Raw genomic sequence first — 21754 nt, forward strand, 5'->3', positions numbered from 1 at the left:
ATATTTTGTCAACATAGTTATTTTTCTCAAAATTGAGAAAAACTCACATTGAGCTTTATATTTTATTTCAAATTTCAAAAAATATTTGCTGTCATTAAGCATACTTCCATTCTCCAATTCATATGGAACAGAACAATACAAAAAGACTTCAAAACAATGTTTATCAAACAATATGAAAATAAAACTACTAGAAAAACATCTTTGAAACATTCCAAATATCACCTCATGGAAATGCTGGTAAGGGAAAACAGGCTGCTGAAAAACAAAATGGGCCTTGCTGTTGCTACTAACATTCCAGTGATGCCCACCCAACAAACAGGGCTCATTTTAACGTGTTTAAATCAAAATGTATCTGGATGGCAATAGGATACAGCGATGGAAGTGAGAAAGATGTAAGCACAGAAAAACACAGATTCATCTGTGTCAAAACACAGTCTTTGATTACAAATAGTACTACTGTAAACATGTGGAAGTAATAGAATTGCAGGCATAAATCTCTTCATCTGTGAAAGAAAAAAACATGAAGAACTAATCAAGTAGAAATGAAAGGAAGATTTGTAGGAAAATGTGGCAGATTATACTATGTGCAACAAAATGCTTCCAAAAAAAAAAAAAGTGTTCTGATGGGGGTGGGCAGTGGAATTATTCAAATCACTGAGAATTTTGCTTCACATTTTGAGGTCCCTAGTGCTGCCTGACTTGAGGAGCATGCATCACTTCCCATTGCCCTCATGCTGGCATGTACCCTACTGTGAGCCAGCTCTTCCTCTCTGCAGGCACCACACCTCAGCACTCTGATTGACATGGGAAGGAAATCTAGAGGGAGAATTGGTGCTTTCCAGCCAAGTCTCTGATCAGGGTTGCGACAAGGAGGGTGAAGCACATTAGCTGTGCAGTCTTGATGTATCCTGTGGGAGCTCCTTCACAGAGGCTAACATTCCTACATAAGCACACAGCTTACGGGCAACGTGTCATGGCTACTACATACTCCTTTGAATGTGCTGCTGTAGAGTTGCAAACCACATCAGAGTATCTACAGAATTTAACCAGTTAGAAGTCAGTGTTGGCTTCATGTCTTTAGTGAATAAAATCTCTCCATTAGAAATGACAGATGCCAGTTCCTCAAAGAAAACTATTTCACACTGGTGATTAAAAAGCCCTTTCCTTCCTAAAAGGAAACAATACTGTAACACATTAGTAGACAATGATCCTGAAAGCCCTACGTGTGAGTAAGACATACTCCTACCAAACATAAGAGACTATTTGCAATTTTTTTTGCAGAATCCGTGACTAAATCTTCCATGGCAGGCAAAGATGCTATCAGGTGACTCAGATGCCAGAAATCATCTGCTCACTGCATAAAACATGGATTTAGGTCTCCAAAACAGTAATTCCTAAGAGTAATAATGAATGAATCAGCCATGCTAGCTTAAAAATCTGACACTTGGCAATATACTTGTTTATATAAACACATCAATACCTTCCCTAAGCGGGGTCCACTTTAAACAATTTTAAGCCTGCTATGTATTACATTTGAGATACTCTATTACTATGGTGCACACTTAGCATACTAATTCCTCAAGGTTCAATAAAAAAGCCTCACTTTATTTCCTTTAACTTGAAACTCTATTCTCCCCTCCCATAAGCTAACATTAGTAAAGGATATTTCTATGGGAAGGTGCAGTGATCCATCAAACCAAACAACACATGAGAAAACACAGATTACTAAAGCCAGTGTCTTAGCAATTAATATAAATACATTGCCTTAATAAAGGCCATTAAGAGCTTTAAATACATTAATCTTCTCTGAAGGGAAAATACTCCATGCTCGACACACTTTATTAAATGAATGAATCAGTGAATGATTTTGCTGCCACTTCAAAACACAAAACAATTTAGTAACAGTAGTTGTTGAGGACATTTTATAATGGTTCTGTAAACTCCAGCTACCACACTGTAAGGAATTATTTTGTGAATCTTTTCTATAAACAATCATGACAAAAGGATGTAAAGATTTGGGGGTATGGACTCCCTCAAGCTATAAATAAAGAGTGAACATTATCTCAAGTATCCTGGACTTTGTACTTGCAAAATTGGCTTGGGAGTCTACTAAGAACAAGCTTCACAACCTTTCAAATGAAATAAAACTCTATTTACACATTCCTCTCTTTTTGCTGGTTATGGCTCAATTTTCAAATGATATATAACTAGGAACATTAAGAATTAAAATGAAATAGAGTTGATGGTTCAATTTCTGATTAAAAAATCTGGATATAAAGCATTTGCTATGTATTCGTTCTCTATAGCTGCGAGTTCCATTTTGGTTATGAAATGCTCAGGAAAAATAACCTTTCAGTGAACTGAAATTTAATAACACTATTCCATTCAATTCAATCAAAACTCTATGAGGAAGATAACTTTCTGATCTACAAATGCACAAATATTTAATGGAATTACATTTTCTTGATGATGCAGAAGATGAGAAAAAAAGTAGTAATCACTGAACTCCTGCACTTGTCTCAAAATGAAGTTCATGCATAGTGACCCACTTTCTAATTCATGGATTAGTTTTACGTTTAAACAAATTAATTTGAGGAAGATATTTATAGGAATGGTATATGTACATAAATACGTACAATTAGAACCTTATGTAAAAAGAACATCACATATTAAACCCTCATGTCCATCCCTTCCATATTCAACAGCTCTCAGCTCTCAGTCGACTCAAAAGGATTTGAAGAACCCACTTCCCCACACAGACTGCCCATGGACAAACATCCATCACATGCCTTCCCTCTTTTGACTGTCCTCCAGCTGAGTCACACACTGTGCCATCCTTTACCCAGCAAATAGAAAGACTAAACAACATCAAACACCTCTTCAGCCTCCAAACATTGTACCTCAGAGTTTTCAAGTAACCCATACTTCCTGGAACAGAGCTTTACATTATCTTTACAAGTAGGCTCCCTTGACTCCAAGTCTCTCCCCCTAGCTAAAGAAAATTATCTGACAACTTTTAATAATGCATATACTCTATTTTAAAAACAATATTTCCAGCTCTCATTTTAATTCTTATTGATACATTCTATATTTCCCAGAGGGAAAAAAAATGTGAAGAAAGGTGTGTAAGTAAGTTTCTCTATAGAACACTAAGTTTCCTTCCAATTCTCTGTGGCAGAGAAAAGTTTACACATCTTGCATGGACAAAACTTTGGTCCTCAAACAAATAAGAACATTATTCAGTTGGCAAGAGACAGTCTCATATTTGGAGCCATCATTGTGTTTCTGATCATAACCCAGCATCCATTCCTGCAGCCCTCTGCCATTTAATGTAGGTATGGGGGGCAATTTTCTCACTTAGGGCAGCTAAGTAATTACAATTATTAATTTTTGAGGACCACACATGAAAATACATTTTTACATTATTAGAGATTAAATTATGACTCATCATTACTCCACTCATCTTATTTTTGGGCCTTCCTTCCCTTTGCTCACAGATGTTACCAGCTCACAGTCAGTATGTGCACAACACAGTGAGCTGTCTTCATGCTCACCTGCAAGTCAGTACGAAATGGGAGGCTACATTTGACCATAAACCATGTAAATGAAGTTCCAGGCCACATCTGGCCCACAGGCTATAGTTTCACCTACTCTGCTGTAGAGTTTTTCTGCTGCTTGGGGCAGCAGGAAAGAACAGCAATTTAGAGGCAATAACCCCTAGGTGGATCATGGAGGATTAATCCATCCTGTACCTATTCCTTTTGAAAAAGTTATGTCATTTCATATGATTTCAGAACATCTTACATGAAAGCACAATATCCAAAATAGGCAAAAGGTGTTGTTGTTAGAATGCTCTTTGTTCTGCTAATAAAGAGGAGCATTTGAATTACAGCCCATAAGTTAGAGGGGATGTTGTTTTGCTCCAAGAGCATCCAAAGGCACAGTATCAGAAATGAGTGTCACACAGAGGTTGTGTTTGTGTTGTATATGACAAAATACTAAACAAACCGAGGAAAGATGTCGGGCAGAAAGCTTTGGCCGCAGTTAATTGCTATCCCTCTTTTTGTTTTGCCACTTAAACATAAAAAGGGTAGTTAAAACAAATACACTGACCAAATGGATTGAGTATCAAGTTATTCCCCATTACAGGAGCAATATTATACTTACTGAGGCAGCAATACATCTCTAATGGGAGACAGGAGCTTGCTGCTTGAGTTGAGGCTCTCCCCTTTCTTCTCAGCCATGACCTCGTGGCTCAAAAGCAATATGGTTTCTGAGAGCAACTGCAAGCTGAAGAGTCTCCGTGCCGCTTGAAAATAAAGGTGCCAAGAATGTGACCACAGTGAAGTCTAATTAAAACTAAATGTGGAATTCATGGAAACTGTAGTTGATGTGCCTATATACTTACCATTCTGACTGTGGACCAAAGACATTAGTGGTGGAAGGACACAGTCTTCAACCTAAAACAGAGAATTAGGAAGATCCATCTTAGATTATTCACAGGGGTTAAAAATAGATCAGAGAAACACTATCAGCTATGTTTTTTCCACTGCTATAGCCCTTAGTCAAAGAGATGAATAATCATGGAAATTCATCTATAATCACATAAAGACACCAAGTTCATTTTTCTCTGGTACAATGCCATGAAGTTACAGGCAGTAATGCACTTTTATATAGAAAACAACAGTACCTTTGGTATAATTCACTGGCAGGGATATTTAATTTAAAATACAGAATTCAGTGCAGATGTAATATATTAAGAGTATCTTAATCCCAATGCTTTAATCCATAAACTAATCATGAAACATCCTTCTAAAACAAAACTACAAAGAATTAAAATACATCAGGAAAGATGTACTACCTCTAATGAAATATCCTTAAGCTTAGTGTAGAATCTTTAAAAAAAATTTAGTTTCTTCCATTCTGGTAATACACAGTCTTTCACTGAAATTTAAATTTCCATACTTAAGATTTGTAGTATGAAAAAATATAATCCAGTCAACTCTTTATTGTCCACGAGGGTATTGTTACAAATCTATCTTCTGTCACAGGACTAGTCAGCTTAGCTCCATTGGAAATCAACTGATGACAAACTAGGCTATAGCTCAGTTACAAAAAGTGTATTATAGAATTCTTTATAAGAGAATTAATAAGTCTTAAATCACTGTAAAAATAAAATTTATTTAGATAGGATATGCTTTGTTTTGAGAGAGGATGGATGGACAGCCCTGCAATGTTTAAGCATGCATCATAAATGCACACATTGTCCTTGGATTTATTTATACAAATAAAATTGCTGTGTAGGTTCTCACTACACTATGGATAGGATTTGGCATAACAAGAATGTGTTATAATCCCCCATGTGTTTTGCTTCAGTAATGAATACTAGAAGATAAACTTTCCCTAGATATATGCAGCTATTAATAAGAAACATCTATAGAAGCTGAAAGTTTATATGAAAAGGGTCACTATGTGAAGTTAGCCTCTAGTCAGCAGTAACTACAATTAGCAACTATTTCATTGCTAGCTGGTGATCTCTGTTAAATGAATCTCTGACATTAAGAGATTCACTTAGTCCAGCTTTTTTTCACTTAGAGGAAAAAAAAAATCTACTACAAGATGCTTTTCTACATACTTTCACTAAAAGAGGTAAAAGGATTCTGCTCGAGGTATGTAAGTCAAACTACTCTTGCAAGTACAAATAGCCTTTACACCTATATAGATAATGCTCTATCATAGACGTAGTGACTTTTGTAACACTTCATAATTTTGAAATATTTAATGGTCTTTTCTGCTAAATAATAAAACTACACTGCATTCCAACAACTGCATTAGTGTAGGTTTCTAAGCTGTTCTACAACCAGTACTGTATCAGTTAAAACATACCAGGGAGGTAGGAAATTAAAAAGTATGTACTTCAGACCTTTCAGTCCAACAAACTAGTTCGACCTACTGCAATGCTCCTCAAATGAAGAGGCACATGAAAGTGGAAAATTAAAGGCGTAAGACAAAAAAGAAGAAGCGAAGCAGCTCTCAATCACCTGAAGCAACGTAGGGTCCCTAGATATTATGAATCACTCAACAGCAGGAGAGTTGACTCAGACTGATGCTGATTAAGATGACATATACAGCAGTATGATGCAACTTCAATTTCTAAAACTTAAAATCTTCTTTCACTTTAATCTAGCATTAACAGCAATCGTTCCACATTAGTGCATGTAGCTAAGCCAGTCATAAGTCTTTTCTAAGATAAATATATTTTCAAATGTCATTGTAAAGAAGATTCTTTAGGTCTTAAATAATTGTAGTAGCTCTCTCTGACCTTTTTCTAACTCAAACCTCAATTTTGTCAAACAAACTGGTTAGAATAGAATTCTCCGTAGCAGGCGTATGCCTCATGTCAGTTCATTGCGCTGGGGAGATCAACTAAATGAAGCACTAATCCTATGGAAAATTATTGTGTAATGCAAAAGCATATCAGAATGCATATGCTGAAGGGAGAAGCAAGTATTAAATTTTACATGAACCTTAAATCAGCTACTTCCTAACTCCACAACCCCAATCTTCTCTCCATGCTATTTGGGTCACTGTTTTTTACTAATGTGTACCCAAATTTGTAAACAATTTATGAATTATGCAAGTAATTACTGAGGTGAAATAAACTGAAGTATAATAGCACATAAAATAGTTTTAATAAATTCACCAGTAAATTGCACAAGTTTCTGTCGTTTATGTATAGAGAAGCATGGTATTGGTATTTTTGCATTTTCAGAGAATATTCAAACACAGATTCACTTGTTCTTCTTTTAAATGACTGCTGATGTCTACATGGATTAAAATCTCCACATACACATGAAGACAGTCAGAAATGGGGTTTTTTTTTGTCTCAGTCTTCATCACAGTTTGGGTTTTTTTTTGTCTCAGTCTTCATCACTAAGACTAATTTTTTTTAAAAAAAGGGAAACATTCTTCTTTAAGCCTAAACAGACTAGATAGGTTGAATATGACCTTAGGCATATATGAGTTCCTACCATCTTCTACATAGCCTGATATATACTTCATGATGAATTCCTAACTGCACAAAGCCACCAGTGTATAACTGTTTGGGTTTTTTTTTGTCTCAGTCTTCATCACTAAGACTAATTTTTTTTAAAAAAAGGGAAACATTCTTCTTTAAGCCTAAACAGACTAGATAGGTTGAATATGACCTTAGGCATATATGAGTTCCTACCATCTTCTACATAGCCTGATATATACTTCATGATGAATTCCTAACTGCACAAAGCCACCAGTGTATAACTGTAATGATGGCATTCAAGGGCTGTGCTGCTGTGACTGTGCTGTTATTAGCACCCAAAATAGCAATGAAACACTACAAACTCCTATACACACTACATCCACATCTCCCAGCTATAATGCATATGTACAGGACCAAACAAAAAAATCTCAAACCTAGTACTCCTGCTTCTGACAACTGGAAAGGTATAGAAAAGGAGTAAAAGAAATAGACCAAGCATAAAGCACAGCTCTAGTTTCTAGTAAAGTAGCTCTTGACTTAAGAAACTTCTTAAACTGAAGGTGTAATTTTTTGTATTTAATAATGCTTACTAGCCTTTTCTCCCCTATATGTCCAATCCTACCTTATATGTCTTTGCACTTTTAGCATGTGCAATACCTATAGCACTGAATTTTTGCACTTCTATCAAACCTTATGAAAAGACACATGCTTGCTTATTTTAAAGTGGCTGACTTGACACTCACATATTCTTATTCTACATAAACCATGAATAATTATTTCCAATTCATCTTTCCCATGCCATACATAATACTATGAAGTATTTTGTTTCCAAGCTGAAGTTCTTATCTACTCAGATCTTCCTCGCATCACCAAGTTGTACTTTTTCTTGATAAGCTTCATTCCCTTTGAGAGTGAATGACCACAACTGCATTCAGTATTTGAGGCCTGAGGGCACCATGGACTTACCACAGCACAGTGATGTTCTCTGCTTTTTTTGTCTGATCTTTTACCAATCATTTCCAATAATTTAGTTGTCTGATAACTGTTAAGTATAAAGCTTCCATTTCCATAGAAAAACGATGCTAAAAGATTGCTAGAACAGTTACAAGTACTTTAGAGCTTGACACTGCATATGCATAGTTGAAAGTATTTTTCCTGTATGCGTTACTTGACATTTATTGTTATTGAATTACATGTCATTTTATTTTCCTTTCACTCAATATCTTGAAACCTTCTGCAACTTCTGTCAGTTTTAATTTTCAATACTGTGAATAATTTAGTGGCATCAGTCAGTTCTGTCACCTCCCTTACAGGACAAGTAAGCAGGCTTAAAGTCTGGTTCATTTGTGAGCCATGCGGTTCTCAAATGAAAATGAAACCACAGAATTAGACTTACATATAAAAATTATGCTATCCATTACATACAGCTATCATATCCAAACTCACAAGTAATTGTGCCCATTACTATACTTTCAGAGATTTTTCTAGAGGTATTTTGTTCTTTTCAGTGTGCATTTGTTTAACTTACAACACTGACAAATATCTTCTACTTATCCTCTCCTCAAAGCAGAACATACCAAAGTGAAGACCATCAGCTTCCAAACTCTTTTTATTCAGTCATATGTAAAAGTCACAACATCCAACATCACCTTGACATTCATTCTCATTAAAATTCCACATAAAAAGTTATTGCTGAAAGTGGCCACAGAATTAAGATCATGCCATCTTCAAATTTCTTACTGCATTTGCTGGGGGCACAGCACGTGCCTCAATGTTTTGATATCACCAGTAATCTCTCAGAATGTAACAGAAAAAATAATCTAATGCCTGTTAGAATGGCTTGGGAAGAAGGATGACGCTTCTGTAATTTTTATTTAAAAGTCTTCAGAACTTTAGAATCTTCACTGAGGTTTTGTTCTTTTCTTACTTCTGGGAAAAGACAGCACTGATTGACTGACTCAATATGTCAATTAGTAGAGAATTGGATTCACAAAAAAAGTCTCATGTCATCTGGGTTAGCTTAATGGACAGAAAGCCACATGGGGTGTAGAATTTTAATCTACTTGAAATGGGAAAGTGATTGAAAAAATTCTGTGCAATGTGTTATATATCCTACACTGACAAAATTAACGTGTCAGTGGTTAGATCAGAACAGCCTGTGGATGAAGAACACCACTGATGCTGAATCAAGAAAGAACAACTTGCAGAAGTTTCTAACCCTTGTGTTGTCATCTTTGGTGAAAGTAATAACTCTTGCATTGTCAAACAGTAGATTTCCATGTCATACAGCTTTTCCCTTGACTTCCCATCAAGCAACTCATCATGTTCAGGGTGCTTTTATTTTAGACTGGTTTTTTAAAAAAATAAGTTTTAAAACCTTGAGGAAGAGAATCACTGCTGACAACTTTTGCCTTAACCAGCGAACAACTTTCATGCTTCGGGTAAAAGATCATCTGTGCAGTACACAGATCATTTTTGGGAGCTAGTTAGAGTATAGAATGGAGTCCCAAAGGAACTGCCTGCCATCGTGAGCCTCATCACTGCTCTAAGTGCTCTGAATTAGCATATGTCCTTTCTTTCAGGCAAATAAATATACTTAACACAGAAAAGATAAATGCAGATGACACAGCACAGAATTCTTAAAGTTAATTATATCTCAACTTCTACCAAAAATTGAAAAAAAATATTACAACACTTACTATCTGAATTTAATAAATACTTTTCCATTTTAGGTAGGTGGAGGAAACAGGCAGTTGGACTTGTGGCAGTTCAAGAAACTGGAGTTTGTATTTCAACTCCAATCTATAAACTCTTCCTGATGACCTACACCATCATATTTGCATACCTGAAAATCTAGTTTTATTAACGTTTGCCAAATCATACTTACTGTAAGTCTTTATAAAAGTCTTTGCAAAAATGCACACAACTGCATGCAACATGAAATTACTGCTGACTGCTGGCTTTCATTTGAGCACTTTCAATTAATTTCCATTGACTTTATCACACTTTGCAATATCTAATATAGTCAGTCCCCACAGAAATTAATCTCCTCAGTAATTGAATTCAGGTTAATGGCAATCAGAAATTTGATCACAAAAAAAAAATCAATTTATTCTATTTTCTTTGTTCAAGGTACAAATACAAAGGCAAATCAAACATGAACTAAAACCCAGAACAAGCTTAAATTCTTGTTGACTTATACAATTTCCATTGCAGCTAAACTAAAACCAGAATTCAACTGAAAAAAAAAAAACCTCTGGTTCTGCTTGCTCACTACAACCCCACTTTTCATTAAATCAATTAAACTTTATTAGAAATGCATTTAATTTCTGATTAGAGAAATTCTAAACAGTATCACAGTAGTAGTAGAACAAAATGGATCTTTTCAAGAAGGTTTTGGCCTTCCCCCTCCCTAAAATCCTGTTTGTGATCAACTTTGTCTAAATGAGCAATCCAGGCTTCTGAGCTCAGCCCAGGATACAAATTTCTCTCCAGTAAAAGAGTTTCCTATTTAACCACTGTTAAATATTGATCTGGAAGCTCGAACTTGTCTTGCTTCAACATTTTAAAACAGCACCAAGTTCTGCTGGGTGCTGGCATTTATATTCATAGATTCCAGTCATGCTCAGCCAACCGCAATTAGAAGATATCCCTTGAGTAACAGCAATTCCAAAAATAGTCTGTATGCATCATAGAAGATGAAGTACCACTTTCCTCTAAAGTAATGTATGCTGTACATTCAAGTATAATTAGCACACTAGACTTCGTAAATAGTATTAAACTAATTACTGTTTGCACCACTAGTGGCAGATGTGGTTAGAGATTATTAATTACAATGTACAATTTCTCGAATTTAACATACAAAACGCAAAGCAATTTCTCCACTTTATTTTGTGCCTGAATGACTATTGCTGAATGTCAGGAGGGGTCTTTTAAATTAAGAAGAGCTGTTATATATGAAAATGAATGAAGTAATAGATTTTCTAAAAAACAAACAAACAAACAAACCCACCCCAAAAAAAACCAAAAAACCACACACAACAAAAACCAAACCCAGCTGTTCATTGACAAAGATACAATTTCATATCTATTCTAAATCAGAGAAACTACAGAAGTGGTATGTGTCGTAAGTCCTGGACAAGCACTGCACACTACTACCACTGATAACCCACAAAAGCATTTATTTTTAACAACTGAGGTGATTCTGGAATGATACAGTTAAAATACAGTGAGAGGCAGGTGACAGACATATAGGGAGATATCAGTAGGCATTCATAGTTCACCTACACTTAGCATTTATCTTCTAGAACATTTTTTGCCGTATTACTTTAAAATAAATTGAAGAGTTTGGCTCTGTACTATTTCCCCTCAGACTATTAATTGGTTAGAATTTTTTGCATAAGGACCATTTTCTTGAACCAGTTTTTGTGAGCATTAATGAAATAAAACACATTACATTTATTTAAATTTCAATCTATATTTTGGATTAATTTTACTATTTTCACTTACTAAGATTTTATAATCTAAATATTCAACTAACATGCACACCAAATAGGATTCAACTTCTAAAACCACTTAATTTCTAAGATTGTCAGTTCTTATCTAGCACCATCCCTAAGATCCCTCACTCGCATTTACTTGTTAATGCCTATCTTGATATAAGCACTATATTAAGTGTACCCTTAACTTCATTTCAATACAAACACATAAATTTCAATTTGAATGAAATGGTAACCCCACTAAGTATGGTGGGTTATACTTTTGGTGGGAATTCAGACACAAAAATGCAGTGGTACAGGTTACAATGGTTTGTCAAATACTCATTCAGACCTCCTGATTTGCTGACAGCTGTTTCGCAATGTAATTGTTCTGCCTTCATCTAGCTCAGCTCACAAAAGCTTTTAACCAAAAACTTCAAAGAAAACAAATCTTAGTGATGTAAGAAGCTTACAGTATGTGAGTTTTGTAGCTGTAATGCAACTTTTAAGCAAGAAGTCTGCTATACTTAAAGAAGCAAACAAACAAATAAGAATAAAAAAACCTGACACCATAACTGCTATTGGTGATCACATCAAGAAGAATGTGATGGAATGGGATCAACTCTCAGACCTGGTCTTTCCAAGCTATGTTAAAAGCATAATGACAAATAAAGTGGCCATATTTTCACTAACATATAGCAACATATTTGCTTTGACATACTCTAGTATTCTATGTACATGAAAACCATTTTAAGAACTACTATTTCTAAACTTTAAGTCCTTCTCTTTCTCCCTCTAATTTCCCAGCTAAATACAGTAAAATGAACCTGAATGCCTTGCTGCTTCTTTGAAAATTTCTCTATAAACAATAAGTATTTTTCCTGTCAAACAGAACCACAATATATTTTAAGCCATATTTTAAATAGTTTCTAAATCTTCAAAACATTGTATTTATCAATAGAGTTAGGCCTATTAGCCTACAACTATTTAAATTGTTGCCAGACTTACGGTAAAGCGATGGATTGCGATCAAACTAGGATGCTTCCTTGCAGCTTTAAAGGTCATTAAAGTAGTCCAAATCAATTCTTCTGAACCAGCTTTCCCTATTGGTAAGAATCACTTTATTAAATGCACCAGTTAAATCTGCACATGAAAGTACTGCAATATAACAGGTTAGCTTACCTATTGCTGTATCCAAGTTTGGTTTTCCTGAATCTATCAAGCTGATGAACTTCTACAAAAGAAGCAGTATTTAAAGCAAAGGAACCAAAGTTAAGAAGCATAATCTCTCAATAATTAAAACAAGAAATTCTTTAAGGAACTGTGTAAAATACAAAATGTTCATACACTTACACCAGGAAACACTTCTGTAATAATTAAGACTGAGTACCAATGATATAGCTGCTGTGACTTTGCAAGTCTGTAATGTTGCTGGACACTTAAAGGTAGAGTACAGTAAGGACTATTACTCTGAATAATGTCAGGAATGATGACATTTCCAGCTAAATAGACAGTAATTAAATGTCTTTATTGCAAGCAGAAAGTGGCAACTTCTTTGAAGACTTTGAACTATCTTGGACATGTCTATGTTAAAACAACTCACTGAAACTACCAAAGACCCACCAGAAAATGAAATTTTCTGTTATTTGTACCGTTTTTTTGATCTCCAGGCATACTACACACACTATGGATCCAGTAACACACAAACACATAGAGATGCATAACCTTCTATTAAAAATTATCTTAGTCACCATTTTGAGGAACAGGGGACAATAAAAAATTACCAATCTGAGTTAAGCAAATACTGTACAATTGGACCCTTTATTCTTTTGCTTTCATTTCTATCCATAGGTGTTTATTTCATTGGGATGCAAATGACATATTATTAACATTTGTTGAAAAAGAAAATTCTCAGTAGAATTTGCAGCATACTCCTTTTTACTACTGCAGTATTTAAGAAAATGACACTTGTTTTATATTTCACTATCAATTAAAATTTTGTTATTACATATTAAATTGGCAGAAGTGTCTACATGGATTATCTTTTTCACATTATGTATGAAACATCTGAAGGATTTTTATCTGATTAAAAATAGAGTTAGAAATTAATTGCATATTTCATTTCTTAAAAGCATCTCAGAGGCAGCCATAAAAAACAACTGCTTCTGTAAAATAAAAAAGTTATCTTCCTGATCACTTAAAGAAAAGAAAATTACTGGTTATTATCTAATTAACGTGTTTTGGAAGAGAACAAATTGTTTTGTTTGTTCATTTTAAGGCAGTTTCACACAACCATAGTCTCAAGACCAATTTGGAAAAAATCAAAATAGTTGGTGCAAAAACTGTTCTGGCACTAATTTCCTTAACTTTACATTAGAAACACAAGAAGGAGATGTATTTATTAAAAAAAAAAAAAAAATAAAATAAAAAAAGAAAAGAAAACAAACCCCTGCAACTATCTGGGATTTCTTAAGCAATGGAGAGAAACAAGTACGTGTATTTTGCTAGTGGTGAGTCTGTGCCCTATGCATGCACTAGGAGCCTGCTATTAGCTGTCCCTCTGGGGCACAGCATGTCCTCCATGTCCTTCTATTCACAGCTGAAAACATGAAAGGGCTGTCCCGACTCCCTCTCAATTTCTTTGCTCAACACTACTGAAAATTACAGTGATGATGGAAGCAACTTCAAAGCAGCAAGAAAAAAATTTCCTCAATGAACAATGGTTGCGGGAAAATAAGTATTCTTTTCCTTCCAGATACCAAGTACACATCTTTCTACTCCTCATCATTCCTTATTGTTCAGAGTAAAATTTCTGAATAAAATCAGAAAAAGAAAGAACAAAACAAACAAAAACTGAAAGACTGACTTGCTAAAGTCTTAGAGGCCTCAATTACAGCACAGTACATTGAAAAAGTACAAGATTGAATATCCCTTTATAGATGTCAGTGGGAAAGTTCCAAACATGAAATTCCAGACCAGATTGTTGCCTGATAGAATGTTGCTCTTCCAGATGTAATTATATTAGTCATATCACAAAACAATTCCAAAAAATGGATGCAAATTTTATATTAATTTTTCAGATATACTACTTGTCCTCCCTTTTCATGTAAATACACATAGTGTATGTAAGCTCCTGAATTGCCTATTTCAACGGAGACAGAACAAGATGCAGGAGATATGGTGCAATCTGCTCATTGATTTGAGGGGAAAGTTATGCTAGTACAACTAGCCTGACTTCCTCAGCCAGTAGTTCAAGTAAGCTGGATTAACATCAAAAGAAAACTTACATTGTACCTGGTTTGCTGTACCTATATTGTTGACAGAGGAATTTCACATTCTAGAAGGTTGATAGAAAACTATTAATAAATCTACTGCCTAGTTACAAATGCTTCAAAGGGATAAAAGGCTTTGTAATTCAACATCTATAGTTTCAAATTTTTTTCATCATTCTAATGCTAATTTTTATACAAATATTTTAGTAGAGCTAAATTAAAACTACTTTTTCTTGGAATCAAGAGTCAAAAGAGGAAGAGGAGGGAATCTGAACATTGAGCTGTTTGTGGTGAAGAATTTCTTCATGCTATTGGGGAAGTAACTCCATAGTCATCCTTTATGAACTCAAGCACTTAAAAATATTTAGCCTGGAGAAGAGGAGGCTCAGGGGAGACCTTATTGCCCTCTACAACCCCCTGAAAGGAGGTTGGAGTCAGGTGGGGCTTGGTCTCTTCTCCCAGGCAACCAGCAGTAGGACAAGAGGGCACAGACTCAAGCTCTGCCAGGGGAGGTTTAGGTTGGATATTAGAAAGTGCTTTTTTTTACAGAGAGAGTAATCAGGCATTGGAATGGGCTGCCCAGGGAGGTGGTGGATTCACCATCCCTGGAGGTTTTCAAAATGAGACTGGATGTGGCACTTAGTGCCATGGTCTAGTAACCATGGTAGGCTTGGACTTGACCTTTGAAGTCTCTTCCAACCAGGTTGATTCTACTATACTATGATTTGCTTAACTCTGATATGCAACTTTAGAACATGCTTTTTTTTCCTCACTTATCAGAAACAACGGTTTCTATATGGGGAAATTACACTACAACTCTACTAGTTAATTTCTCCTATAGTATCCTATGGCACAGCTAAAAAGTTCATTTTCTATCACTAATGTCATGAATATGGTGTAGATGTTAACATGAGACAGTTATTTAGCTCTGTAGCTTCTCATCAACTAAATATATGTAAAAGTACTGGCAAGAAGAAAAAGGTGCAAAAGGAAATAATACCTTAAATATAGCTAAGATTATAATTTCTCTTTCATTTCTACTCATAAAATACTAACATGAAATTCTAGAAAGACTATTCTGTGCAATTTAGAGCTAGATTTTTCTACTCTAAAAAAAAGGACACAGGCAATTCTTGGTTTATCAGACATGTGCAGAGTAGCCCTTTGACCCAATAGATTACTACAGAAAATATTTTCTGATTATATATAAAGTTTTGAACATAATCAAAGCTTTAAAATATATATTCAGAATAAAGTTCTCTCTCCAATTTAGAAATTTCATATATTTTTATTACATTACAGTAATTCCCAAAATTATATGCATAGGTATATTTTGTAAAAAATACTTAACTTAGATGGTTATACTCACAAGTAAAGTGCCATAGTTGGAAAGAAACTCCTTTGTGACTATCTGAGGACGAAATACCTATTTGAATTTAGCCAAAGTTGAAAAAACAAATGATGTTAAATGCATGCTTTATGACTGGAAAAAGTAAACCAATTATTTCACGTGTTAAAATAAAAAAAGAGGACAAAATATGCATTTGCTTCTATCATTAAAGTTGTCTAATAATGTGCAAAGATAAGACATTTTAATACTATTTCATAGCTGGAATACTCATCAAGTGACCTACAATTTAACAAAAGTTCTATTTTATTCATTCCAATCATAATCGGCAGAAATTAGATTTTGGGAAATTGCATGAGTTTGACCTTTTTTTAACAAATTGGGAGGGAGGTAGGGAATCTACCTGGGATGTCACAAGTTGAAGCACTACAGGCATCATAGGAAGGCACATCTGCAGCTGTTTGGTCTGAGTTGTTGATGGATATTTACGTCCCGAGACTTTACTTAGGGCAGAGAGAATATCACCTACGGAAAAAAACATAACTGCTTCACTAAACAACAGCATCTCTGTTCCAGAACAGCAGAAGTGACAGAGCCTGGCACTAAAGAAGGCTGAAAAAATACCTGGCCTTAAAGATTTGATTCATTCTCTAATACACTGCTGAAGGAAAAGAAAGTGTTGCTTAAAACTCTTCAGATCAAGAAACCAAAATACTGTTTTTTCATCAATACATTGTTGTTTTGACTTACACATAATACAGTAATTCAACAAGACCTCTCTGTGCTTAGTAATAAATGACTTACTGAACAATCTAATCTCTATGTTTTAAGAACTATATAATCACCATGTTTGGTAATTTTGCACTTGATAAGTAGATATGGTTACTTTTATTTTTAGCATGATCTAAGCAATTCGTATCTACTTCCTATAAATAGATTAAATATAAATGCAGAAATAAAATTACTTTCTTACAACAACTGAAAACTTTTAATATTATCCACAAGATTAATAATTTATTTCGTTTATTTAAATGGATCTTCAAGGCCAATTTCTAAAACTTGTTAATCTATTTGGTTTATAGCTACATCTGGTGGAAGAAAATGGGATCAGTAAGGAGCTTACATAAATGCATATTAAAAAAGCCAACTAGGATTAATTCTAAATCAACAGTTAAACTGCTTTTAACTGTTGCAGTATTCAAATCTGATTACTGTTCTTAGGAGCCCAGAGTTTAACCACCTCAAGCAGAACATGTTCCTTCATCATACTACTGACAAATGTGGACAAATACAGACAGATAACTTCAGATTAAGGAAAACAATTAACACACAGATCTAGCATGGAAAAGAAAACAAAGTGTAAAAATTACACACCATATCAGTTGCTAACAATGCATTGAAATTGTAAATCAGTAGTAAATACGCGTTTAAGCAATTGATACAGAGTAACTAGATATTTGATGTATAGTACTTTCAGCTTCTGAAAAAATATCAGGGCTACCTATACTACTTGCATATAGTATATATAAACAGTAGGAGGTGAATTTCTGCTTCAGACATTTATAGTCTGAGTCTTCTATCCTGAAATACAGCCAATATGCAAACCTGATATTTAGTTAGAAGAAGGGGATCAGGTGTTTGCAGCAAGGCAAAAATTTGCATTGGCATAGGAAGTAAAGTTTTTTTCAAAATAGCAGCATGACATTTAGGTCTACTAACCTTTGCACTGCTACCATTTCATTTTCAATATTCTAGCAATAACGTAGAGAAGATGCAAAACAAATCAGATATCTCATCAGAAAATAATTTTATGAAAAAAATGCTCTTATGAATTAGCAAATCAGTTTCACCCATGTAAAACAACTGCAATATGTAGGCTGAAAATTCCCAGAAAAATTGCCTGGAGCAAATACTCAATATATGTTTCAGGCTAAGTGATTAACACATACTCAGAGATATGGCCTGTTGCATCTCCCCCAGCTCTGTGCTTTATGACGCAAATTTGTTCTTAGGTTTTCCAATGTTTGGAATATCTTTAGAACATTGATAAAACTTCTTATACATTTGGGCCTCATTCCTGACTGAGCTGATGGGGCTTACCATTCCACAAATACAGAACATTAACACAGGAAATTATGCATTCCAATGCAAAATATCTGATCATGACATAACAAAAAAAACCATCAGGAAGCTGACAACATGCAAACTTAACATTATCAGACAATAGTCTTTCCACTTGTATATATAAGGAGATACCTGTTTCTTGAGGAAGTAAGGAAAAGTAAGATTTGTTCAGTTAACCAACCCAATCTACCTAGAATTCCTGGCAACTCCTGCACAATGTGATAGATGAGAAGATTCAGGCATTTTGACAGGTATTCGCTGCCACCTTGCTGCCCTTTTCCTAGCGTGGCCTCTCTGCTGTCTCTTTCAATATACATCACGAGTCTACATTGAAACAAGTGCAAAACATTACCTCTCATAACAAAAAAATAACATGATATCTCAAAGATACTACTGACCCAGACATTTATAGTATCTGTGGTTACAATCAAGATGATACATTAGTTCTGGCTCCGTAATTTTATTGAAATTCTAGACTTTATTTCATATAAAACAACTTTTAAGAATAACACAAATGACTGAGTCAAAGAACACAAGGAAAGAAACCCTTAAGCTACTTTGAGTAAGCACAACTCTACTAATTTAAATCAATACGTGATGCTAACAAAGAGTGGATCTGTCTGCAAGCTTCATCAGAGAGAGACTAATTTTAAAATACACTTAAATTTGAAATACAAGACCAATATATGCAATATGAGTGAAAGACTAAAGACATTTATTTTCAACACATAAGAATTCCAAAAGGCAGAATAATTTAAGTCAATGAAGCATCAAAATAAAACAGCAGGATAAAGCCAAAATTCATAATACAAAATCACATCCCAAATTCATAATACATTCTCTTCAGAAAAGATGCCCATTCAAAAGCATTGTAAATAAAGAAAACTGTTGATAAAAATTGATAAGACGACAGGAGCACCTTCACTATAAAGACAGGCTGAGAAAGTTGGGGCTGTTCAGCCTGGAGAAGCTTGTGTGCAAGACCTCGCAGCAACCTTCCAGTATCTGAAGGGGCCTACAGGGAAGCTGGAGGGGCATCCTTTATCAGGAACTGTACAGATAGGACAGGGAGTAATGGGTATAAATTCAAAGAGGGGAAATTTAGATTAGATATTAGGAAGAAATTTTTTACTGTGAGAGTGGTGAGACACTGGCACAGGTTTCCCAGGGAGGTAGTGGATGCCCCTACCCTGGCTGTGTTCAAAGCCAGGTTGGACAAAGCCTTGAGCAACCTGGTCTAGTGGGAGGTGTGCCCGTGGCAGTGAGCACTGGAACTAGATGATCTTTAAGGTCCATTCCAACCCCTTAACAATCTATGACTCTTCTTCACATAATATCTTAAGTATAAATAAACAAATAGTAACGGTTCATGCAGTATTTCTGTCAGACCTTTTTCCAAACACACAGCAGAGTCCCATGTGACATATACAGCATATGAATGGCAAGAGTTATTAAAAATTTAACCATTCAAGAAGTCACTTACAAATCATTACAGGCGTTTTTCACTAACCAGAACACAATCTGATAAAACACTGCTGAAGTACAAAAAAAGATATACATAAAAAAGAAACTTGGATTCAGTACTTATTCTCCATGATTCTGCAAATACCAGGATATCTACAGGTTTGCATGTGAGTGGAAGGATATATAATTATAGCACACCACAAGGTGTCCTCTCACAATGGCTTCATAGTACAACTCACCTGCTTCTTTCAACCCAGCCCTCAAACATCAATATAAGACAAAGTTATAACTGCTGTAAAGGTAGTCAGACTTACAGCTACCCATACGCTTTATCCTTTTTTACTTTTGGTTCCAAGCCTGCATTATTTCAATATTATAAAAACTATATTTATACTTCATTTCTCTTCTTCATACTGAACAGTACAAGATACAAACTCCAACTAAAATTTGTTTCATCTTACTCCTCCAGTCACCTCAAGACATGGTGACAATTCATGTTCTAACATAGTCTAATTTGCTCTTGTCTGACATATGAATGTTCTTGTCCCATCAGAGGACATAAAAATCTCAAATAACAATTCCACTGTGAGTCAGTCATTTCTTGCAAAGTATTTTAAAACATAAAAAATTGAAACACTTGATGTAAAAGTCACAGGAACTTACTGGTCATTATATAAATCACTCCCACAATACATATAGCCAAGAAATACTATTTTACCTTGAATGTACCTATCCTGAAGAGCCTGTGGATTATACCAAACACCAAGATAAGGAAGGTACATGACTGAACTTTTGATTCTATGACAGATTCACCTCTTTTTATTTTTTCTTTCCCACTGTGGCAACTCACTCCTACAGTATTTGTTTAGCCCAACCCAAAGCAAAATCTGCTCCTGGTAATGCTCACTGGGACCACAAGTTACTTTAAATGACAGATTCTCCCTGTAAGACAGTGGCTTCCCCTTGTGAGTAATCATCACCCGATGATCCCAGACAAAAGAAAACACTCTTTTCTTTACATTCTCATGAATGAAAGGATTCATATTACACAGAAAACAGTTCACTCCTGGCTCAGAAACACCACCCATTTTAAAGTATTTTAGGTACATCTTTAAATAGTACATCTTTAATTATCTTCCATTTTCACCTTACCTTGCTTGATAACTGAGTAGCAGCATCTTCCTGTTTTTAATTAAAACTTGTAGCAGGACCAGAAAGGCTTTTGCTCGAACAAAAGTTGAAGAACTTTCAAGTAAATGAGTAATTGTAGCCACAAAATCCTTGGTGGAAATAAACACAAATATGTTAAGGTTACTCACGCTGTATTGTAATACTGTATTAATTTAAAATTTGCTCATTTTCACATGTATTCTGTTAGGAAGATTCTTTGCATATCACTAATAAAAAAACAAATCCATAAAACATTAGCAAATAAATTCTGTCTGAGACAGACTGGCCCAGTGCAAAGCTGCTTTGTACATCTTCACAAGTGCTAGTGTAACAAATAAGCACGATCTAAGGTACCATGTCCAAAATGGTATGAAATTAACTATAAAGATAAAACTTACATTGTAAAATGTCTTATAGTAAGGGTAAACACAGGATATTTTAGTATATTTATTTTAAAAGAAGACGGAACTATTTTCAGCATACAAGAATATTTAAGTACTAATATGATTAAATTTTTACCTATTTATTCCATATATGCAGGAAGATTAAAAACAACACCATTGTTGAATACAATCTTGTCTACATAAGAGTCCAAAGTTAACACCAGATGGCCTAAAAAGATGGTAAAACTGTTTCTACCTTCTCTGATTGTTCTTATCTAAACTAATTTTATTTGGGGTTCATAAAGTGAACATCTTTTCAAGAAAAAACCAAAATTAGGACTTGAGAAAAAAGATAGGATAAACCACAAGCAGTAAGAGGCCATGACTTTCATAATCCACTGACCATTCTTTATTCCTACAATAAAATCCATTTATAAGTAGCTAAGATCCTTGCTAACTCACTCCAAATGAAAGAACAATAAAACAATTTTAACAAG

The 21754-nt window shown here is 34.7% G+C and overlaps 1 protein-coding gene across 1 annotated transcript in view; it reads right to left on the reverse strand.

Annotated features, from left to right (window-relative positions):
- The window catches only part of ULK4 (unc-51 like kinase 4), a gene marked incomplete at its 3' end in the record, with an annotated part of 91319 nt that overhangs the window by 767 nt on the left and 68798 nt on the right, over positions 1-21754 (reverse strand). Inside the window, 8 exon segments of the mRNA XM_009083838.1 lie at positions 4168-4303; positions 4403-4460; positions 12505-12599; positions 12679-12730; positions 16138-16194; positions 16520-16641; positions 18431-18564; positions 20857-20984. Coding sequence (XP_009082086.1) covers positions 4168-4303; positions 4403-4460; positions 12505-12599; positions 12679-12730; positions 16138-16194; positions 16520-16641; positions 18431-18564; positions 20857-20984 — 782 coding nt within the window.

Source organism: Acanthisitta chloris, unplaced genomic scaffold (genome assembly GCF_000695815.1).
Source record: "Acanthisitta chloris isolate BGI_N310 unplaced genomic scaffold, ASM69581v1 scaffold3381, whole genome shotgun sequence".
Classification (NCBI taxonomy): domain Eukaryota; kingdom Metazoa; phylum Chordata; class Aves; order Passeriformes; family Acanthisittidae; genus Acanthisitta; species Acanthisitta chloris.